Here is a 23,017-nt window from a genome sequence, read left to right on the forward strand (position 1 = left end):
GCTCACAACTCTCTCACACTCTTTCGATTTCTATCCGTCGGTTTTGCCTCCCTTTTTATTTTTTAGATCCCAACCTCGTTTCTCTTAACATGCTGATCAGTCATCTTGCGGTAAGCATCCTTGCCTGCCCTGGTTGCATCCGAATAGCGGTCTCATTTGGCTAACATCATCACAGCGTAATCTTGTTGGAGAGAGCAATCAGTTTACTTTGGAATTAGGTATTCCGTTGGCGGGGCCCGGAGAGAGGGAAGGCTCACAGGGTTTAGAGGATGCAAACGAAAGCATGCTCTCCAGAATACAGTCTTGAGCCTGATTGGGTGATAACAACCCACACAAGCTCCATGTGAGAGTAATGAATGGCCAATGGGAGGCCTGAATAATAATGCAATTGGATTAAAATCCAATCACACGATGGTTTTGTCTGTTGACTTTGTTTGTGGGGTATGTTCTACAAACCAAGTTCATGATGAGAAAGATGCATCATGCTTTGACTGGGGGCACATAATGTCCCAATATACAGATTACCACTCTGTTTACCACAGCTATCAGTCAGTCCTGCTGTTTTTTTTATTTTTTTTTTATCTCATTTCAGCGTACATGCGTTGCATATAGAATGAGCTTGATAACATGATGAAGTGAAAGTAACAGTTGCATGTTCGTTGCCGTCTTAAATCAGCGGCTTATTTAGAGAATGGCTACCGCAGGTGGCGAGTTACTATTTAATTAGGGATTTTAATGTCTTGGTTTATCAGGGAGACATGTACCAAGCTGGCACACTCTGCAGCCTTCCACAGAATCCCAGCCACTCGTTGGGAGGCCATCTCTTTGGAGAGGCTCTCTGATCAAATCGATTGACTCCTCCAGGATGATCGATGAGCCAGGCAGGTTGGAGGTGGAATAGATTAGATGACCTTTACATTCTCAGCGGCGTTGGACCCCCTACTGTCCACTGCTCTTACCATTAAGAGGACATCTCTGTATTACCTGACAGCATGGCTTTACTGTTAAACCATTACATGCTGTACCGATACACAATGTTCCCTCTGCCAAAGCATAGTCCAGCTGGTGGCCTTGGAGACCTTAAACGACACCCATCCTGCCCATAAAACTCAATTTATGAACCCACCTTCCAGTCCGAAAATGGCAATTAGCACTAAGGAACAAGTGTGTTACTTCACATGATATTTGAGAATCCCTGTCCTTGTGGGTGGCTGAACTCGCCATATCCTGAAGCATAGGAGGGGCTGTTCCACAGAGCCCCAGAGCAGCCCCCACCCAAACACTACCCCCTGGCCAACAAAAACAGCCCCTGGGAGGGGTAGAGGAGAGGGGGAAACGTTGAGTCGTAGTTGTAGCCCCAAAGTTCCGAAACCACAGTGGCTAGCAGGATGCCGTCACAGCTGGCTCCGCTCCTTCCTGCGGGCCCGCTCCATGGAGCTCAGCCTGCGGGGAGACATAAACCTGTCGGACTGGTCACTCTTTCCACCGCCCTCCATCTCCCTCCTTCCTCTCCTCCCATTACTGGTGAGTTTGGCAAGAGTCATCTAAGGGAAAAGGCCTTATGGGGATCAATGTGCAGAACACTTCCATGCAGACACAAGCTAAATGCTATGACCTTTTCATTAGGGAGTATTGACAGGATTTCAAAGCCTGTAGATGTTTCTAAAAGGTGTTTGTGGATGAGGTACGTCTCGATTGGTGAACTTGTCTTTGTCTCAAAGCCATGTTACATCCTGTCAACTCCTGGTGTAAGTTATTGAAGGGAAACATGCTGTTGAAAAACTGAGAGGAGAGTGTTGATTACAAACCGTGTGTTTGTTCACGATAGGCACTTCACACGATTGCTTATAAAAATCAATACATAGCAAGCCAACCTGTTAAGGTGCCATCTGATCAAAGGAAATCAGATTACTGCTCACAAAAGTGTAAAAAAAACAAAAAACGCCATAAGGTAGTTGCATTTTTAGCTTAACATTGTATTTTATGTATTTTAGGTACAAATAAACTGTACCATGCACTGCTGATTTTCCTTTGCAGATTCAAAAAAGAGAGGAAAAAAACCCAAACCAACATTTCACAAAGCATTTGTCAGAAAACCGAGCCTAGGATGTCCGTAAAGTTTTTTGTTCATTCCTATGTTTCTCTGTATCTGCTTCATCATTATTCTGGTGCGCAGTCCCACGTTTGAAAGAGAGAAAAAAAGAAAATCATTTGAATTCTGGGGACCCGGAGGAGAGTGAGCAAAACCCAGAGGTAAGATCCAAGCTCGCTCTCCGTGCCCTTCCGTTGGCTGCCTACCTGGTAAACATCTCCACAAGCTCCTTGCTTTCAAAACACGTCAACCGGTGCCTATGTACTTTAGACTGGCCGGCCAAGCAGGAATTGAGACTGTTTGTTTTTTTTTTTACTTTTAGCTGTCTCTGCTCTGAGCCACTGCACATAACCTGTCTGGCATTAATGATGTTGTTAATAAAAATGCGGCTGGTCTGTGGGTGGATTTGCCTGGCAGGCCTGGTGCCTGTCCTTCTCAGAGATAAGCCCACTGCTGGCCTTATCTACCTCCCACAGCCCCACCCAGCAGTGCCGTGCACTGGACACACAACCAGTCAACTCATCACTGACTAATTACCACCTCTGACTGCCTTACAAAGCAGGCCTGGACTCACATCGCGGCTGCTGCTGCAAAGATTGGCTCTCTCCTACCTTGACTGCGTCTCTCTCTCCACTTCTTTGTCTTTTACCCATCCCCCTTTTCTATCTCTGTCCTTCCCATGTCTCAATTTATTTCACCTGTCTCTCCTGGCTAGTTGTGTCCCTCTTTTACCCTACTGCATTTGTCTCAACCAACAGGCAACTAGGATTTAAGGGCTGAGTTTTATGCTGGGAATATATGCAACAGCTACATTGTGGGTGGCCAGGTAAATCCTGCGTCTACCTTCTAGAGTGTGGCTGTGCATTTTAGAAAAGGACTAATGCCATTTATGTTACAGTTTCTCAGCGAGGGCTTATGTCATTTGTGAGCGGAGTCAGTTCAGTCTCATAGCTTCAGCTGAGCAGCCAAAGTCACTTGTGTTACAGAGGGAGGGAGCGGTTTCTTTTATTCAATTGTTTTCCACTTCCACGAGCGTGTGCCAAGGGGGAGGAAAGCGCCGGCTTAACACGCTCTGCAATTCAACACGGCCAGACGCAGTCCTATTAAGATTTAATGTGCCATTCTTCTGCTTGTGCCGCTGAAAAAGACTTGCAGGCTGAGGAGGAGAGTGAACAAAGAGCAAGCAGAGCCAGGGCCAGGGAGAGATGAAGAGAGCAAGAGAAACCGAGACAACCGCTCCATGGCCACGTCTTTGTCACTCCACCGAAGTCAGTAGTTTCAAAGGGATGCTACACAGTTGAGGGTGAAAATAACAGCAGTGTGGCTGATATGCTGTTTTCTTTCTGAGCGCGTACTTCTAGGTGAGAACATGAGGTTGTGTCCACACGCCACCCCTGCTATTGTGGCTACCTACTTAAGAAAGAGGTCAGCTGGATGAAGTCCCAGCATGTGTTTACCCTCTTGGGCGATGAATTATGTGTCGTCTAAAATGCAAAGTGCAAGCGCGCAGGTGCTGCGGAAAGGAGCGTGTGTGCGCGCGTGCGCATTAACACGTGTCTGCGTGTGTGTGTTTGCATGCCTAAGCGGATGACTGATTGAGCAAGCAAAAGAGACAGAGCGTTTTTTTTGTTTTTTGGGGGGGATGAAGGAGCATGTGAATATGAATAGTGCTGGCCATCGCCATCCCTGCTATGAACACACAGACGCGCGCATAAAACGCAGGCTCCTCTTTTCATATTTTTGATTGTTTTTTTTCTGCAGAAAACGCAGCCCTCGTCTGACAAAGACCAATAAATACTTTATACAGTGCATAATGTGTGCGGTGTGAAGCACTGGGGAGAGAGAACGAGGGCGTCCTCACGAGGGCATATGCTTTGAATTCCTAATGACATTCCTGTTAACGTTACTGGCACGGTCGCACAGCGAGGAAACGCGCAGGGATGGTGCGCCGCGGAGTCAAACATCTACTTTAATACTCCCTTTCTTTCTCAGCCTCTCTTTCTCTCCTTACCTATTCCTCTTTCTCCCATAGACACTCTCTCACACACACACACACACACACACACACACACACACACACACACACACACACACACACACAGGAAAGATTCAAGCCCAATTCTGAGAGCTCACTCTAGCATGAGGTCTCTTTTCAGTGGCTGCGTTGTGCCAGAAGTAGCTATTCTCCCCTGACCGCCTCTCCTCCTTTCAAAGCCTTGTAATCAGTGTGCTGCTCTTTGTACCAGGATGTCGCAAGACGCCCCGGCAAAAAACACAGCAGAATTTCTGATGAACGGCAGTGGCTCAGAGTTCGGCTAATCAGGTCTTGCTCGTGCCGCTTTCCTCTTATGTGAGCCCTTTTGAAGCAAATAAAGTCTATGCAGTTTGGCACATTCTTCTTGGCAGCCACAAAGCAGCTGTTGGATCAATACACAAAGTTAGTTGAAAAAAAGAAAGACAACCCCAGTACAACCAATAGGAGCCTGTTGGAAACAGTTAGCAGAAAACAATGACTGCCAGGAGCCTGTTCATAGTCGAGGGTATTACTGAATGTTTCCATGCTGCTGACCCAACGACTTGATGTAAATGAATTCAAACACTTCAAACAAACATGTCATGGTTGGGAACGGAGAAGGGGAAAACATATATCAGTGGGTTTCAAAAATGTGTCTGGATCCCCGTTGCAAACATAGACTTCATATTAGAAATTTGTCTAAACTATTTCTATCATATTACCACCCTCTTCATTGTAGGGGGATCTTATTGTTTTTCACAGAGTATTAATATTTCATTTGTATTTTTCTCATAAATCTGAAACGTATTTTATTGAAGCTGAGTGCATTTTGCAATGTCTACGGGGAAGAAGAAAGGGGAAATCTACATAACATAAATCCATATATGGCCCAGTTATCTCCCTCTCTTTCTCTGTTGCACCCTCTCTGATTGATTCCTTTATCTAAGGGAAGCAGAAGACATGCTCTGTTTGCTCGCGCAGTGGCCGGCAGGAAAACAGAGAAAGACACTTATTAAAAAGGTCATCTCACAGAGGGTTAAAATAGCAGGGCACAGATCTCTCAAGGGGGGGGGGAGTAGCCATGCCCCTCCTCTAGTGAAGGACACGAGAAAAGGTGTTGCTCAAGGGAGCTGGACCCGTAATGAAAGAATGGCCACCAGGCTGCCAGCCCATGTGTGCACTGGACTATTCAAATACCTTCAGAGACGTGGCGAGATGACAGTGAGAGGCTTTATGAAAATGCAATTCTTTTTTGAATTAAACTCTGAGCTGGATGTGTTATTTTTATTTACAGTGTGGGCTAGCTAGTAAACAGGTTGAAATGAGCTGCGGAGCAGGGACTTTCTTTGGCGAGTAGGTCTGAGGGCACGGTTCCTTGCCTACCACCGAAATCTCATTTCCAGCAGATGAACATGTCTTGTGCCAACTGAGAACAAAAGTCAAACTGCAGACACTGTTTCTCTTTCTCCACGAAGGATCGGTAACAATACAGGGGTGCACAGACAATACAGTGAGACAAAGCGTTTGTGAAGTGTTTTTGGAAAGGCCTATGGAATAGCAGTGCCTCCAGCCTCCTGTCTCCTCCCCAGGGCAGCCTAAAGCCCTGTCGGCAGGATGCTGATCCCCACACGGAAACCTGATCCGCAGCCATCCTGGAGCCGGAGGGGGGGGGGACCGGGGGGGACGAGAAGAGGGGGGGGGGGGGGGGGGGCGCTCTCCCCCCGCGGAGCCCCTCCACTTCTGCTACAGAGTTGAAGGGGTGCTCTTGGGGAACATTCCTCCAGCCCTGCCCCAGCCAGCCTCCACTCTCAACTCTCTAGAGGAGCATTCTTCCAGCCCTGCCCTAGCCTTCACTGGGATCTCCTGGGGAGCATTCCTGAAGCCCTGCCCCAGCCCAAGACGGGCTCCCTGGGGACGCATTCCTGCAGCACTCTCTCCCTCTCTCTTTCTCTCTCCCCATCTCCCTCCTTCCCTTCCTCAAGACTCTCGCCTTCCTCCGCAGTCCAGCATTAGTGCGATCAATAGCACCGATCGCATCAGGGACACGAGGCAATCCATACCCATGCGCTCCCTTAGCGCACTGCAGTGGTCACGGCTTAAGTGCATGCAAAGGTGTTATACCTCTGCCAGACGGGGGGGAGACAATGGCCGCCATTGATCGTGGTGACATGTAACATCTTTCTCTTTTCCCTCTGTCCACCGGGCGTGGTCGACATACAGCTAGCATCTGTTTAGACTTTATTTCGTCTGTTTTGTCTCACTCCTGTGGTGAAACTCGTGTTTTACCGTAGATCACAGACGCAGAGAATGAGGACCAGAATAAACATGTGATGTAGTGGGTTTATATGGGCATGTCTGGTTGTGGTAATACACTGTATACGCTTATGGGATATCAGCTGGGGGGGAAAGAGCTGAGTTCTGTCAGGGAACAGCAAGCAAATTTCCATATGTGGATTGGTTCCAGTCAAGCTCTGCAATTTGTTTACCAAAAATAAAACATTTGAAATTGTAAAAATGGAAGGTTTAGCAGGTGCTGCTGGTTGATTAGAAAATGGTTCTAATAAAGGATCCATCTGTGAGTAGAGACTTGATGTAAGGCAGATTAATTGGTCATGGATGTCTACATAATGCCACATAGGAAATCTCCTCCCATATTCCAGAGAATACACAAACACACACACACACACACACACACACACACACACACACACACACACACATTCAAAGTACTTAGTATGCCATCTAGAAGTTTCTTTTCTCCCACTGTGTTTGAATACTAATAGAGTGTTTCTGCGCAATCACAATACCCTAATGGCAATTAGATTCTTTTGTTTGGTTTCCACGGGGGCTCTCATCCAAACTGTGGTTTTTTTTTCGCCATTGAGCAATTAAGAGTTATTTGTCCGTAAGATTGACATTTATAAAAGCCAGGCTTAATTATTGAAAAGAATATGGCTGAGTCAGTCATGACCACATTGCAACAGTGCTGAACATAGAAGGCCTGCCCCTGAATCAAATACATAACTGGTATCAACACAAATGACTGTGTCTAGAACATTCAAATAAGTATAATTTGAAGATGATTTAAATTCATCCAGTGTGTGCAGCACGTCCCCCCCTATGACGCATTCCCTTTGTGTTTTTATATCCTGGCTTCTCCAAACAGACTGTTCACAATGCTGGCTTGATGGGAATAGGTGTTACATTGAATGCAAGAAGGTGACAGGAGGTGCTGCACTTAGTTTCTGTCAAACCTGTGCATGCTTTTGTTGGAGGACAGTAATGTGAAAGTGAACAGTGTATTGATTTTCACACCTTTAGTCGACTGAGCGTCACTTTGAATCTGCACACATGAGCACACCCTGGGCACACATACGTGTAAACAAGCGCGCCCTGCAAATATGAAGTCACTCTTCCAACGAGCATGCGTGCATTTCTGCTACAAATGGGGGGCATGACAGAATGCACGTGTGCACGCTTATATATACACACACACACACACACACACACACACACACACACACACACACACACACACACACACACACAAACACACAAACATGGGACTCGGTTCGTGAGACTGTTCTACAGTTAGTGGAAAATCTTTGTGCAACTCGTGGGATATCCACAGTAGCCTATAATTTGTGGCTTTTTGATTGCTGGTTATAAAATATGAAATCAAACTGGGCTTGAATATAAACAGAAAAGAGACTCCACTAGCTTTCTCATCAACGGGGCTTTGGCTTTGCTTTGAGATGATAAACGGTATGGCTTCTGTACGTCAGAAACAGGATTGTTACATGTGACCCTCTCATCGTGTTCTGTTTCCGAACAAGATAACCAGAGACGAGGAAAATACCAAAACATTGGTCAAAATGTGTGTCGGCTGGTGTTTCTCGACGCGGGCCCATCACAATGCGTAAAAGGAGGACAGCAAGTCCAGGAGAAGCACATGGAAACCTTCAGTTCACATCATTAGTTCTGTCTGCCACCTTGTCAGGGTATTTATAGTCCTATTCATCCATCAACAGGTCAATGACACAGTCTGCCAATGGCATCCTTCTCTTCACTCCCACTAGATATTACTACCGCGGCTAGCTAGCATTGGGCCCGGATGAGGGACTTTCCTGCAGCGAGGATCTGTTTCCAGTTGGTGGTCTGGTTACGGTGGCACCTCGTAGCTGCATGCTACACTCTGGTGAAAGGTTAGGATTGGTGAAGTGCTGGGTGAAAATGTTACACTGAAACAGGCAAGGACACAAAACACATGCTATAAATACATGTGCTGCAGCCTACAGTGATCTACTATAAGGACACATGAAGGCCTATTTGTGTGTCACGCCTGTAGCTATTGATGTGCAGCACATATAAATAATGTGCTGTGTGCGTGAGGCCTGTGTGTGTGTGTGTGTGTGTGTGTGTGTGTGTGTGTGTGTGTGTGTGTGTGTGTGTGTGCGTGTGTGTGTGTGTGTGTGTGTGTGTGTAAAATCTGCGTTGGATATCTACCAAGGAAAGTGGTAGTCTGGTGTTGTGCTCCCCTCGATGCGGCATACTAACACACATATTGTGGCATATTCTCTGGTGAAGGCATAGAGAGAGAGTGGGAGAAGAGCTGAGTGGCAGAGTGGAGGGGAGGCTCGGTGGGCTGAACGTTGTTTACCTGTCAGCTGGCATTGATTAATCTTGTGTTCGGTGAGATCGCTCAGCGACTCGAACACCTGCCGGCAGCTGTCGCAGCTGTGCAGCGCGGGCTCCTCGTCGTCCTCCTCTCCCTCTTCTGCTTCCTCTGGAGAGAGCAGCCTCTTCCTCAGACGCCCGGTCTCACCATCCTCCGCCGCCCTCTCGAGGGCGCACTCTGGATCTGCCGAGCCACAGGAAATGACAGCACCACATAGTCAGAAGGGGTGACCCGCACGGCGAGGCACTACAGCTTCCTCTGGGTGACAATAAAATGGATTTCTAGACTCTGGATTTAATAAAAACAATAATAAAAGCTGTAATAAAAATGCAGGTTCAATTTGGGCCTCTGTAACTCAACCACTCATGCCATAACAGAACGGTTGGGCAGGTGAGGGTGAGAGATATACAGGCACGCACAGACAAGGTGGCACGGCACTCACACACTCACACAGATCTGAGACACACATGCACATGCACACGCCTCTGTTATTAGAAATGATTTTACGTTGTGTTTGCCCTGCTTCACCCAAGCAAAACTTCAGTATATGAAACTAGACTGATGGGAATATCTGTAGTTAATAAATCCTGGATTGCAGTTCTGGCTCGACCAAAGAAATATGAAATTCCGCCAGTGAGTGCTGAATTGCATCAGTCGGCGTCAATCGGAGGAGGCAGACCTCGCCATATTACCCAGACATCTAGACCAGAACTGTGGATGTATGGAGCGCAGTAAGACACACAAAAATTGAAGTTGGTGTGCGTTAGGCTGTCGTCACGACACACTTCCCTAAATTATTCAGCCTTGCTCGCAGGCAGCCGCGGGTCGCATACATCAATATTCTTCAATCCATCTGCAGTTTTGTCTCTTGTTGGCTTTGTGCTGCAGCAGTGCCAGGGGTGGGTGACTGACTGAACCAGTACTAGGAATCATCTTTCAAGGAGGCAGTCTAATCTGAAGATCTTCACGTGGCGCTTAAATATTTCGGACGACAAATCAAAACTGGCGTTGTTCACTCACGGCCCGCCGTCGACAGCCTTCCTCGGAAGCGCGGTAAATCTGGCCCGCGACAGCGTCTTATAAATAGGCAGCATGGCCTGCAGCCCTCTTTCTCCCCTGCTGTGACCATTACGCTTCACAATAAGACTGATTAAAAAGCCATACTTACAATCAAACAATCATGTCACCCCCGGTTAAGGCTTTGTGGGAGAGGAGAGCCCTTGCACTTCACCGGCAGCCATTTTAAGCCCCACTGATGCAAGTGTTCCTCGGAACGGAAAACTCCGAAGGGGAACGCGAGAAAGAAGCCTGTATTTTTTCTCTCCGCCTAGCACGTGGTTAACAGTGCTCGAGGACAAAGGCGTGTGTGCACGGACACGCGCAGGTGTAGCTGTATATATACACCAGGTGTCTATACACAGGGGCGGCCATTTTAAGTCCTCCTTCTGCAGGGTGCTCTTAAACTGTGAGATTCCTTGAGGAAAGGCGTTCCAGGGCTCATCAAGGCCACCCAGGATATTTTTTTCCTTTCCCCCCCACTTGCGCCAAGTATTGATGTAACATCACACCCTCCATTGTCCTTCCCTCTTGGCGACTGAGGCTCTCGGAACATGCCCTCTAAAAATATCAGCACTGTGGTCCCCAGTGGGACCATGCAGAACAGAACAGAAGGTGTTTCAAGAAAATGAAAATCCCAACCCAATCCTCACAGATGCAGGCCTTTCTGGCTCTGGGGGGAAACACTTCTGACTGAGTCCAAAAGCCACACAATATAGACTAATGATTCATGCACAGACACAGAATTCACAATATGAACTTTTTTTTTTACTGGGTGCCTGTGGAGGAGGTTAAGGCTGAGATTTTTTTTTTTCGACGGCCTTTATGAATCATTAATTTGTCTAATATTACAGCTCAGTCCCGCCAGAGAAAACCACGGATGGCTACATTTAAAGCATTTTTATGTTTTAACCGCAATAAAAAAACAAAAACATTTCTCAGTGCAGAAGAAAGATGCATTTTATTATTTTTTTCATATTTTATATCACATAGTTTCAGGGAACTTTTATTAAAACCTAAAGAGATTCAAGCATGTCTGAGTTTAATCCCTGTTTGCTTGTTTTCACTCGTTTCGAGTGACAAGTTTCAGCTGCAGCTTCGAGTGAATCCAAGTTGGGTCAGTGCTCTCGGTCGAGCCCGGTGACCCCCGGTGCACCACTGTGATGCGGCGCTGGAAGTGTAAACTACTACACGTTTGGGCGGGGGGGGTGGGAGGAGAGCGAGTGAGAGTGGGGGGTGGAGGGCTTGACACGGCAAGGTCACGTCCAACTCTGGGATTAAAGAGCCACGTCAATACTGAGGTTCCAGTGCCTCTGGGCCTCATACAGTAATCCATCAGATCAGGACATCCTCCTCGTCCAGTCTCTACAGGCTGGACAGCGGATCGATACCAGCATGCTTGGAATGGCTGACAATCACATGTGGAATATGGTGGGGAAGATGTGTGGCATATTGAGAATTTTCCCCCTAACGTCCTTGTTAATCCCGTTAATCAGCTTGACCAAGTTGGCATGGCCAGGAAGGACAAGAGGGAAGCCACATTGACCGCTGATCCATATTGTGAAAAAGGTCAGCTCGAAGTAAGATGATTGTAGCTCGGAGTGAGGAATTATTAACAGGGGGAATACGATGAAGATCTGACTGAAAGGAGACATTTTTAATCTTCATGATTCTAAATCCATGATAGTTTTGCACTAATAAAATGTGAATATCTGGAAGGTGATTGACGTCTTTACAGCCGTGTAATATCTGTCTGAGAGCGAGTCCATCCATCAGGCACACTCTTGTCTCTTATGGCGCCTCGTGACATTTATCATGCCACAACTTTCATCCTGTGAGTTGAAGAGTCCCCTGGACCCCCCACCCTTATATTATTGAATATTTCTGCTCTTAAATATTTATAACCTTTTAATTGATATTCTTTTCTCTGCTCCCTCGGTCCCACCAGGGACTCGTGGTCCCTAGGAGGGGAGCCTCCACCCGTGGCCCCACCGCCTGGGCCCACACACTGAGCTAGGTGGAGACTCTGACCACGGGGAGAGCAGCAAGGGCATGAATGTATAGGAATACTCAAAGAAAGCATTTGGCCAGGCGCTGCACAGCCTGAAAATAGAATTATGATCTAAAGAGTTATCGCTCACCATGAACTCTGCCTTTAGCCTTGCTAGAGATTTGTCTAAGATTTAAATATTTAGAGCCTGAAACAAGGAATAGAGAACCGGAAAAGTTGTTGTTGGGTATGAAGCCATTTTTTTGATGCACCATGTGATGGATGTCAGTGTTTTAAACTTAAATTCATTCAAGTCTAGCCCCCGAAAGCAGGAAAAGTGTGAAACCACTGAGGGCTGCTCTAACTTGCCTGTGGATACTGTACGTCTCGCTGCATCAGGGTTCAGCCCGAGTCTTTCTTTGTGCTATGAAAGACCTCGGTGTCGGAAACATCATTACCAGCTCACCCATCACCTCATTTCCCCATCATTTCCCAGAGATCCTGATTCTATGATGCCCCCCTCCTCCCCGGCAACCCACCCTACAACCACCCACCCCCAAGTTCGAATTAAGAATTTATTTCAACCAGCGAGCAGCTTCTGTCGACACATGTCGGCAGGCCTGATCAAAGGTGAGCGAGCTCCTTTATCAGAGTGAGGGAGGCTGTCAGAAAGAGGAGGACATTAAGATTGAATAACCTTCACACGGTTGCCGGCACCTCATTATTTAAAAATCTAAAACTTTTGCCGAGCACCCGCCATATATAGGTCACGCCACATTCTAATGCCACATGTGCCTCCGAGTGTATCCTCCTCTGTGTGGATGGGATTTGGGGCTCTCCACTTAGACCGTCACATCCACTGATCCCCCATCATTAAAGAATGTCATGATCCGACGACGTGGCTGTGTGCTTGACACTTGCCAGATTGTTAACGATCCTCAACAATTTGCATGGGGGGGGATCTTTGTTCATATGGTCGGCACATGCAATTTGAGTTATCAGATTCAAGTCCCTCGGATTCATATTAAGGACTAATTGCTGTTTAATGTTTTGATGCATTTGCAATTTTAAAGTAGATTAGCAAAGGTGGTTTGTCAAAAGCCATTTCTCTAAAAACGCAGACAAATGTTGTATGTAAAAAAATAAAATAAATAAAAACATGCAGTACATTTATGATGACGTTATGATTCGTGCCGAATTAAAGAAAAATATGCTGAAACAATTACAGGACCCCATAAGAACAAATAGCCGTGAAGGAAGCAGCACATACGAGCTCAGGTACGCAGACAGCATCATCCACCATTAGAATCTCTAAAAAAAGATACAAGCATACAAACAGGACGGGAAATCAAAGCAGCTGAACGAGAAACAACATTTGATCATACCAAATGCTCTCTCGCCCTGTCTTACTCGCTCTCTCACACGGAGTGATAATATTGAACGGAGCGCCTTGCTATGCCATTAGTGCAGTAAAACATCAAAGGAAATGAATAATAGAGAATATGATTTTCTGAAGTGGTGGAGTGAAAGAGTCCTTTCCTCTTCCTGCTGTAGTGAGCCCCGCAGTACATTGATCTGTGGGCAGCCTCAGCCAGAGCCGGAGACTCAGACGCCGCACCACTACGCTACGCCACTCTACACACTCTCCGGCACCTTGCCACCCAGACGCCCCTTCAGATCTCTGTAACAACGCTCCCATTTGTCTCAGTCCACTCCGCTTTGACAGAGCTGACACCCTCTTCCAAAAAAGTCGAGAGCCAGAGAGAAAGAGAGAGAGAGAGAAAGAAAGAGAGAGAGAGAGAGAGAGAGAGAGAAGGGATGTATATATAAGAGAGAAGAAAAAGCACGGAGCATGTGGTTATAATTACACACAGGCAGCGCAGTGGTAAAGCCAAGCTGCAGATCTTAAGCCTGCTCGACACTCTCTGGGTAAAAAAGCGCACTGCCTCATTAAATCTCAGATATCACACTGTTCCTGCCCCTCTATACTATGCATAATACTGTCTATCTTTGAGAGTGCCTCTTTTGTTAGCATTTCTCCTTTGCCTTTGCTACATATCAAACATGAATGAGAAACAGGATGCGGGGCCTTGCAGAGTCACAGAAGAGCACGGCTGGGGGTCTACTTATGAGGCAGATCTTGACACCATGTCTGATTAAGCCCTCGGCTTGTCAGGACTCTAATGGCCATTGTGGCCGTGTCCGTCAAAGTGGCAAATGCACGACCAGCAGGTAAGCTTTTCCGCTGCTTTTCAATTGGAAGTTACAAAGTGCCTGCTTGGGCAGCGGTTTCACCGTGAGGATGAATCGCTGCCGCTACCATCAAGACACACAAGCGGCGGGGAATTTTTTTTTAAAGTTAAAGGGGAAAACAAAACAACACTTTTCCCATTGACCATTCGTCCTGAGAGGGGGATTTTGAGAAGAAGAAAAATCAGTCAGACGAAGTCAAAGGAGTAAAGTCAGAAATTAATTTGTGCGCCCTCCTGATTTCTCCACAGGCAGACATCGATCATGTGGCGGCTGTCTCCTCTCACTCTGGAGATAGATGCGGTAGAGGGATGGGGAGAGGGGAGATTCGTGTGTCTGAGGGGGTCGTTGTAATCAGGCAGACTCATTAGCTCTACTTTGGCTCTGGATGACGGGAGGTCTCCAAGGCAAGTCTGCCTTTTATGCCCAGTCCTTCATCCCTTGAGCAGGGGTTGAAGCGGGCTGAGGAGGTGGTCTCTCTCCCCGGCATTGCCCACCGATACCTATCAATACGCATTAACTCAGCGGCAGACACACATCTGCTTTTTCCAAAGATGAAAAAATAAAATGCGGCATAAATATCTCCAATCAATTACGCACTAAAGGGTCTCTCGGAAACGCATGAGAGGTGTGATAATGGATAATACATCAGTCAAAGGTCAGAAACCTTTGACTGATGTCTACCTTTAAATACCTTCTGGATGCCAAACGCCTATGTTTTGAAACAATAAGACTGGGGTCCAAAGCAGCTGGGAATAAACTGGACCTATTGTGGTGGTGCTCGCCTCCGTATTTTGCACTCAGAAAGCTCTGGGTAAATGCTGGACTAATGCGGCAGCCTAGGAGTACCGAGGGTCCCCAGCCTGCTGGGCAAAACCATCCATATCGGGTTTAAAATAACCACGCCTGAGACTTAACCTTTACCAGAGACAAATGAAATGAAAATATACAGTGTGGAGCATCAGGAGCAGGCTTCATTCATAGGGGGCTTTCTGCTAGCCTGACCTGAATTACCGCTCCATTCCTGGAGGGCCACTGTGAATGGCACACGTGGAGACAGGACACATTCATCTGGGTAGCTCTATTCTACATCATACAGAGGGTTGGGAAAAAAGAGTGTAAAAAAAAAAAGGAAAAAAGAAAAAAGGCAGGAACACACAGAAACACAGCTATAAGCACACCTGCACGTATGCATGCACACAAACAAAGAAGAAGAGCGCCACCGCTCTGCCCGTCTCGTACACAGACACATGCAACCATGCAGTTTACAGAAAAACCTCAAAGACAGGGAATGCACACTTTTTCTGAACAATCTGAACCCAACAAAAATATTACAGACACACACACACACACACACACACACACACACACACACAAGCAGACGCATGATCCACTTTCCAGCCGAAAATGATGAAATATGAAATGGAGCATTACCGCTTGGAATGGCAGTCTGCCCGGGACTGTGCTGGTCCTCCGTCACATTGTCTTCTACTGCCAGAAACAGAGAAGGGGGAGAAAAAGAGGGGAAGAAACAGTTAACAGTGAAAAACAAGTTAGACACATTGAGATTTCCTTCTTTTTTATTATTTACTATTGAGATTTTTCTGTATGGAAACTCCAAGAGATTTCAACAGCTTTCGACAGCTCAACCTGTGGTTTGGGAATCCACACAAGCCTTTCATATGTATGAGGTTTGGCAACAAGGCAAACAGCCACCCACGTAAATAACATATTGGACTGGGTAATGACGTGATGAATTATGAACGTCTCCCATGAAACGTCCTCCCAACATCAACAGTGACCAAGTGAAAAACACCTTGATGAAGGTTGTGGAGTGCCTTGCTAAATTAGAAGAAGAAAAAAAAACACGATTCTTAGATCCCAGCGAAAAGGTGGATATTCTTAAAGCTGACTGTGATCCAAACTTAAATGCAAAGAAAACATAAATGCATAAAACATATATTCACGGTACGTGTCATAACAACCAAAGCGGCTGCAAAGTGCTTTTTCTCTTGACAAAAAGACGTCTGACAAAGTAGTGACAGCTTGATCGGCGCGCTGAAACGATCTCATTAGGCGCATGGCAACGAAACCACTTTTGACTTTTTGATAACAGCATGGCCTTGAAAAACCCAACTTCTGTTTAGTAAAAGGCAGGATCCTTTTACATTAGAGTCTTTTTTGGAACTAGTGAGAGTTCCTCGTGGCATGTCAAGTACAAGAAATGAAATGGATTTTAACAGCGGGAAGAGAACAAAAGAGTCTCCCACCTGTTCCATGTAAAATGAGGGTCTCACCGAGGACTTCTTACGCCTCTGCGTTCCACCCCTGCAGTTGAAATGCATTCTCCATTATGTCTTTTCTTTCTAGCCTTTCATTTTCCTGGGCAAAGAGGAAGGGGGGAGTCTGACAGGACCTCCCAGTAGGGGAGTGTGGCAGTGACTGCCAAAGCAGAAACTGGCGCACTTTTAAAATCGCACAAAATATCCTGTACTTTGCATAATGAAGGCAGTATCCTATGGTGGCAGTAGCCCCCTCAGGGGAGCAAGAGTCGGTGTCAAGCAGGGTGTCAAACCTCAGTGAAAAATGAAGAGGAAAGTGTCGAGCTGTTTCTTGTGAAGATGGCAAACGACGGTACGACGGCGTTTCGATGTCTGGCCTTGTCCAGCCGACGCTGAATTCCAGAGGAATTCTTCTGAGGCACTTTTATTCAAAATAACCTTTTTCAAGAAATGGCACTATCCACTCAGTACATACCTCCATGTAAGTCTCTGATCAGAAATATTTCCCTTAGTTACTATTAGAATTGATGCACACGGAAAATATGCAAAACAAATGTCCATGGGTCTGGCAATTAATTAGCGAAATCAATTAAAAGTGATGGAACAGACATAGCAGGGCCCCATGGAGGTGTGTCCCTCGGAGACACCAAAGACGACTGTATCAGCCAACACAGAAGCCACGTCCTGTTAAAGCAGGCCTTAGCGACTGACGCCCTGAGAGTTTAATGAGTTTCTCCAGCACTGTTGAGCGCCTTGCATCTACGATCGTTTAAATGGGCGAGGGATGGGGGTCCTAATAAATCCCCCGCGGTTCTATCAGAGATTGGAGTTTTTGTTTTGATTACCGTCCCTGTTGGTGAGATGAGGGAGTTCAGGCAGAAGACGCTTATTTCACAAGATGCCACGAGAACCTGAAACATTACGGCGGTTCGTGATTGCTTCGTCACCACTGTGAACTTATTAAAAGTGTTGTCATTTAAAGTGAAACGGCGTTCCGTCAACAGCGCATGCGCTCCGCTCATTTGCACCTGTCGCCCGGATATTAACAGCAAGCTAGGAGCGATAATAGAGGGTGAGCTGTCAGGTAAGGCGGCGACCCCTGTGATGTTTCATACCGGCTGGACATTTGATCAACAAACGTGACACAGAACTAAAACAAATAGCCGGATAGTTTTAATTAAAAACGCTCCAAAACGCTCACGATCACTTCAGTAATGATGACAACGGAATAAAGCTCAGTCCACATTGTTGGACGCGTCTCAGCGCTATCAGTTAATTAACGTTTGACAAGGTACAGTGTATCACTCAGTTGGTGACAACCTGTAATCGTGCTGCTAGGTTTTGTTGATACAATACCACACACACACACATGGGACCGTTTTAGCACTGCTCCTTTTGATTTCCACAACGCGGAGCAGGAAAGACATAATCCCACAACAAGTGGCACAGCATTAAAGGCCACTAATTAACACACTGGCCACACACAAAAATGAACGCTGAGTAACCATTGTCACATTGAGAGGGACAATCCCCAAGGCAGGACGTTTCCTTTTTAGGGATGAATTAATTTTCTACAGAGCAGAACGAGAAGCAAACAACAAAACGCAAAGTAAAAAACAAAAGAGAGAAAAAAAAAAGATTGATCACCACATGCACCGCCTGCATAAAACTGATGATTTAATAGACGTGAATAAGCAAAACATGACAAACTCTCGGCGGCTTGGACCTTTCCTAATCTATCAAATGAATTCCTGCTGTGTGGGAGAAGAGAGTGAAGAGTGTGTACATGCACGCATGCACGTCGTGTGTATAATTATTGTATACTTTTTGTGCTTTTGTTTGTGGATCGCCACGTATTTGTGCGCGTATGCATCTCGCAGCACTTCTCAGACATCAGAAGGAGAGAGAAGGGGAAAAAAGCCCAGTGTGTTCCTGGATATGCGTGACTCATCTGCTTGGTTACAGCCAGTTTGGACGTTACAGTGCCGAACACAATGGCTGTGTAATCCGCCCTGACTGACCGAGAAGGAGACGCTCGCCACAGGGACTACAACTCAATTTAGCTGGGGTCAAGAGGTCAACCCTCCTCAATTAGGGCCGGGGAAGGGAGGGAGGAGGACAGACACTGCACATGAATAACTTTCTTAATGAGCATTATTTGAACTGGTGATTAGTGTCATAAATAATTTGCAATAGAGGAGCAATGTTAATCACGCTGCGTAATATTTGTAATCCTTCATATATTGCCACGTACTGTAAGCGAATCATAAGAGCCAAAAAAACAGGAATATTAAAAAAAGAACTCCACTAGTAGCGAAACCAAAAAATGTCACGAGTCAATGATCCCGTTAAGCAATTATTGAAAATTTAGCTTCCAAAAAATGATTAATGCTATTCATACAGGGGGAAACGAGACGGATACAAATAAGCCTCGCAACCGTTTTTGGGGGGTTTACAGCAGTGGTGCAAATCAATCATCGTCTCTGAATCAGGACTCTTTCTCCATGTGGCAGACAATCTATGACAACAAGCGAGACACATGCCATAGAGTAGGAAGAGATATCGGCCAGCTCCCGCGACACCCAGTCCAACACACTGAGCCGCATGTCAAGAGCACTGACAGCCGTGCGAATGGGATTTTTCCACGGCTCCATCATAATTTCCTTAATGATAATACTAACCATATTTTTTTGTCACATTAGAAAAGTGTTAATGGGTGTTATGCCACAGATCATTAATTGTGAACAGTCTGGAATACTGCAGCTTCCTATAAACTAAGACTGACGCGACTGTTATAACAGGGGAAGAAAAATGGAGCTGGGGGAAGTACGTCTTTGAGAAGAGGCCTTCGTTGCATTTGTCATTAAAACATACTGAATACAGTGTGCTTTCAAAATAAAAGAATCAAATTTGTTTTGGAGGAGTTCTGGTGACAACAATACTTGAGCTTAAAAGGCCACACTTTTTAGTGACACAGGCCTCTGCTTATAGGGAGTGAAAGGGTGAGTGGTTATGTATCTCATCACGGACACTGTTTCTTTTCTCCAAAAAGAAAATCTTCAAAGTATGACAAATGTGGGTTTAAAAAAAAAAAGATATTTATTTGAGTTTTTCTTAATGGGTCTAATTTTAATAGCAGTTTTAATTCACCTGACATGAAGGGAAATACAAATCTGCTTCAACTCTAATCTCCTTGTACCTTTGCAGAGGAATTGTAACGTGAAATTAAATTAACTTTATTTTCAGTCGGCCCATTGCAGATTTTGCAAATCAACCTTTACATGTAAAGAGCAAAGTAATATGCCCCTTCATAACAAGCTAAACTCACTCATGTGGCGACAAATTTCAGCTCCTCGAAAACATAAAATATTTAAGGTGTACATGACACAGTGCCGATTTCATGACAACCTCTATACTTAAAGTAAATGGCGCAGAAAATATATTTATATATGCGGATGACAGGCCTGGAAACTTGCTCCTCAGCCAATAAACACGTCGGGCTTGAGACTGTCATTTGCACTCCAGATGAAAATATCAACCCAGCCTCGCATTATTCAGGAAGTGCTGGAGGACGGGCAACGTGGCAGTCATCATGCGCTACATGCAGGCTTTGGAGTGAGATCCTCCTTTCTCTCTGCTCACCGCTGACTGAGGCAATGTGCTGACCCAAAGCCTCTGCACATCAAAACAAAATTACAATGTGCCTACAGTTGAGAAATGTAGACGGCTCAGGATTGAGTAAATGTCAGTGGCTAGGGTGAAGTGTTTGCATATAAGCGAATGATGTATGGTCTCGTCCTGTGCCATTTATTCCCCCAAGCAATAACGTAGCCGGATCTGTCTCTCAGACTTAATTGAAACGGGACTTGTAATGTTGCCCTTTTCCTCAATGGGACCAAAAACATAACCTCTGACTCCCACAAGCAGCCAATACTGAGGAAGTGGGTGTGTTGGGCTACACAAGGGAAGAAAAGAGTGCCAACTGTCACAGCATTATTTTCTCATCTCCTCCGCACACACTCCACGTCTGTACTATCCACCGCCAGTCCCTTAAACGCCGCACACAATGCCCGTTCTCCACCTTGCCTCCATGTTCCATCGCCGACTCTGTTTATTTTACCTTCCGCAGAACAAAGTGTTCCTTCTGCGCCAAAAAAAAAAGAAAAAGAAGAAGAAGAAGAAGGAAAAAAAGGCAGCGTCCACGTTGACCTCTGCCTTAAGTTAGTGGAACACAACCTATACAAGTGAAACCTGAACTCTGCGACTGCATTCTGATCGGTGAAAACATGCAGCACGTGCATGCGCATGAGGACACTTCTTCTTTTTTTCCTTTTTAAACACCGGTGCCGCACATTTAGAGATGCTGCTTTTGTGACAACCAAATATGTTTTTAAAAGCCTACAAGTAAAATGACAATTCCTGTCTTCTGCGAAACAATAGTGGAGAATACAGTGTCAGGCACCTACTTTTTATTTTTTATAAACGACAAAGCAAAGTTATTGTGGACATCTGTATAAGTGTATCTCTGTCCCCGAGGAAAGAGATAGACAAAGAACAATAAATAACATCTGCCTGGCCTTCTTTGGGTCTGATCCAAAGCAGGGAAATATCTATGACGTATCTGCATTTCTGCTGCGCTTCAGCAGTCGCTATGAGGACATAAAAGTCGCGATGTTTTGTGCGCCACATTTTTCCAATTTAAATTTTACTGACAATAACAAAACAAACAATGTCATCACTCTGACTTTATTTGCATACTGATTTGCTCATTCTCTATCCCTCGCTCTGTCTCGCACACATAGATGTCCAAAAATCTTGACAGATGTTCTTCAGAATTCACACACACACACACACACACACACACACACACACACACACACACACACACACAGAAACACACTTGTAGCATGTAGGCACGCTTGCAGGGGACTATTATATCTAAGTGACGTGTCTTTTGAGAATAGCAATTGTCAACACTAACTAACAAAAAAAACAAAACAAGAAAAAGCAGTCAATGCCAATCTGGTCTGGGGGAAATATGGAATCTATGTATAGAGCTGTTTACTGTGAAAAGAGCAGTGCAGGTCTGGAAACAGAATGTGACAATTTCAAGACGTGCATGCACTCACATTTCCACCCTCTCCTGGGTATTGATTTAAAATGGTGGCTGCATGAATGTACTACCGCAGACCATGTAATCTTCCTTTGAGATGAAGACTTCCGAGAACGAAAGGGGAGAGAGAAAGGGGTCCACAGACCACAAGCTGGGAATGTGAAATTGTGGACAATTATTTGCTGAGCAAAATACAATGCCTGCCAGATGAACTGGAGCTCAACCTCCAAAGAACCCAGCATCTCCCCCACCAAAATGCTACAGAGAAAAGTAGTGTGTGAATATGTGTGTGCGCTCATTCATGTTGCTCTGTCTCTATTTCCCCCCCACCACCACCCACCCCCCAACTCTCTCGCTCACATGTACAACCAGACACAAATGCATGGTCGAATTACCACCAGTCCAACTGTGAGAAAAGAAAAAGACAGAAAAAGTAACACACACACACACAGTGAAAAAGAAAAAACTATCAAAATCACACCCAATGTCCGCTGTGCATATCCTGACGTGGTGGTCTGAGATTTGATATGAAATTTTAAAAAAAACATAATAAAATTCAGTTGTTTTCCTGCTTTGCCTGATGAATCCAGATGTGTACAACTTTTTTTGTGATGCCCAATTAGCACTAAACACTACCTCTAATTGATCTATCTCTTAACTATTGTACACACACACACACACACACACACGCACACAGACACACACACACACACACACACACACACACACACACACACACACACACACACACACACACACACACATCACAGCCCTCCCTCCTTTCCTCAACATATACAATGTTTCCTCCTTAGTTTCTCAGACAGGGGGAGGAGGGGTGTTTGGTGGTGGAGGGTGAGAGATCACGTGACTCTGCACCCCATTCCATCAGACGGCTTAAGTTCCGACCTGGAGCGTCTTTTAACACATCCAGATGTTTGCCAGCGTCGCGCTGCACTGTTGCATCTCTAGGTTGCCCATGCCCTTGCACTTTTAACTCTCATCACAATACATAAACCTGAACTGTAACCGGCCAGCTTTGTTTTTTTCACCCGATACCAAGTAACGTTACGTACATGCAGTCGATCCCATGCGCAGCACAAACAGGAAGAACACTTGGAAATGCGTGAAGAAAATAGCATAATAATGATAATAATAGGAGGAGACAGTTACATTTCAGTGAGCGATAAGTTCAGTTCATGCTCGTGTAGACTTGTCATCAGCTTCAAATAAAATGTGCGGAGAGCCACCAAACAAGGCTTATCACTTACCTTTCAGTGATCTTGGCTTAGCTTGCTTGCGGCGCGACATCCTATAGAAAACGCTGAAGTTGCTCAGTTTCAGTCTGACAATGTGTGTAAAACGGGATTGTCTAAAGGCAGAGTCTCTCTAAATTCCACTGGCCAAAATCGCGGCAGCCTTTTTACCATTACAGAAAGATGCAACTTCGCCCCTCGCCGTGCGGTGTGAACACGAGTTTTGCCGTTATGTTTTTTTTGTGATGAGTAGGTGGACGTTATAAAATCCAATTACCCAGATCGGTAT

At 45.6% G+C, this 23,017-nt stretch overlaps 1 protein-coding gene across 1 annotated transcript in view; it reads right to left on the reverse strand.

Moving 5' to 3' along the window:
• Nucleotides 1-22,783, reverse strand: part of znf521 (zinc finger protein 521) — a gene marked incomplete at its 5' end in the record, with an annotated part of 90,161 nt that extends 67,378 nt beyond the window's left edge. Inside the window, 3 exons of the mRNA XM_079215085.1 lie at nucleotides 8,767-8,967; nucleotides 15,515-15,571; nucleotides 22,744-22,783. Of these exons, the coding sequence (XP_079071211.1) occupies nucleotides 8,767-8,967; nucleotides 15,515-15,571; nucleotides 22,744-22,783 (298 nt within the window). The remainder of the gene's footprint in view (nucleotides 1-8,766; nucleotides 8,968-15,514; nucleotides 15,572-22,743) is intronic.
• Nucleotides 22,784-23,017: the final 234 nt, after the last annotated feature.

This window comes from Taurulus bubalis (assembly GCF_910589615.1).
Source record: "Taurulus bubalis genome assembly, chromosome: 1".
NCBI classification, from domain to species: Eukaryota; Metazoa; Chordata; class Actinopteri; order Perciformes; family Cottidae; genus Taurulus; species Taurulus bubalis.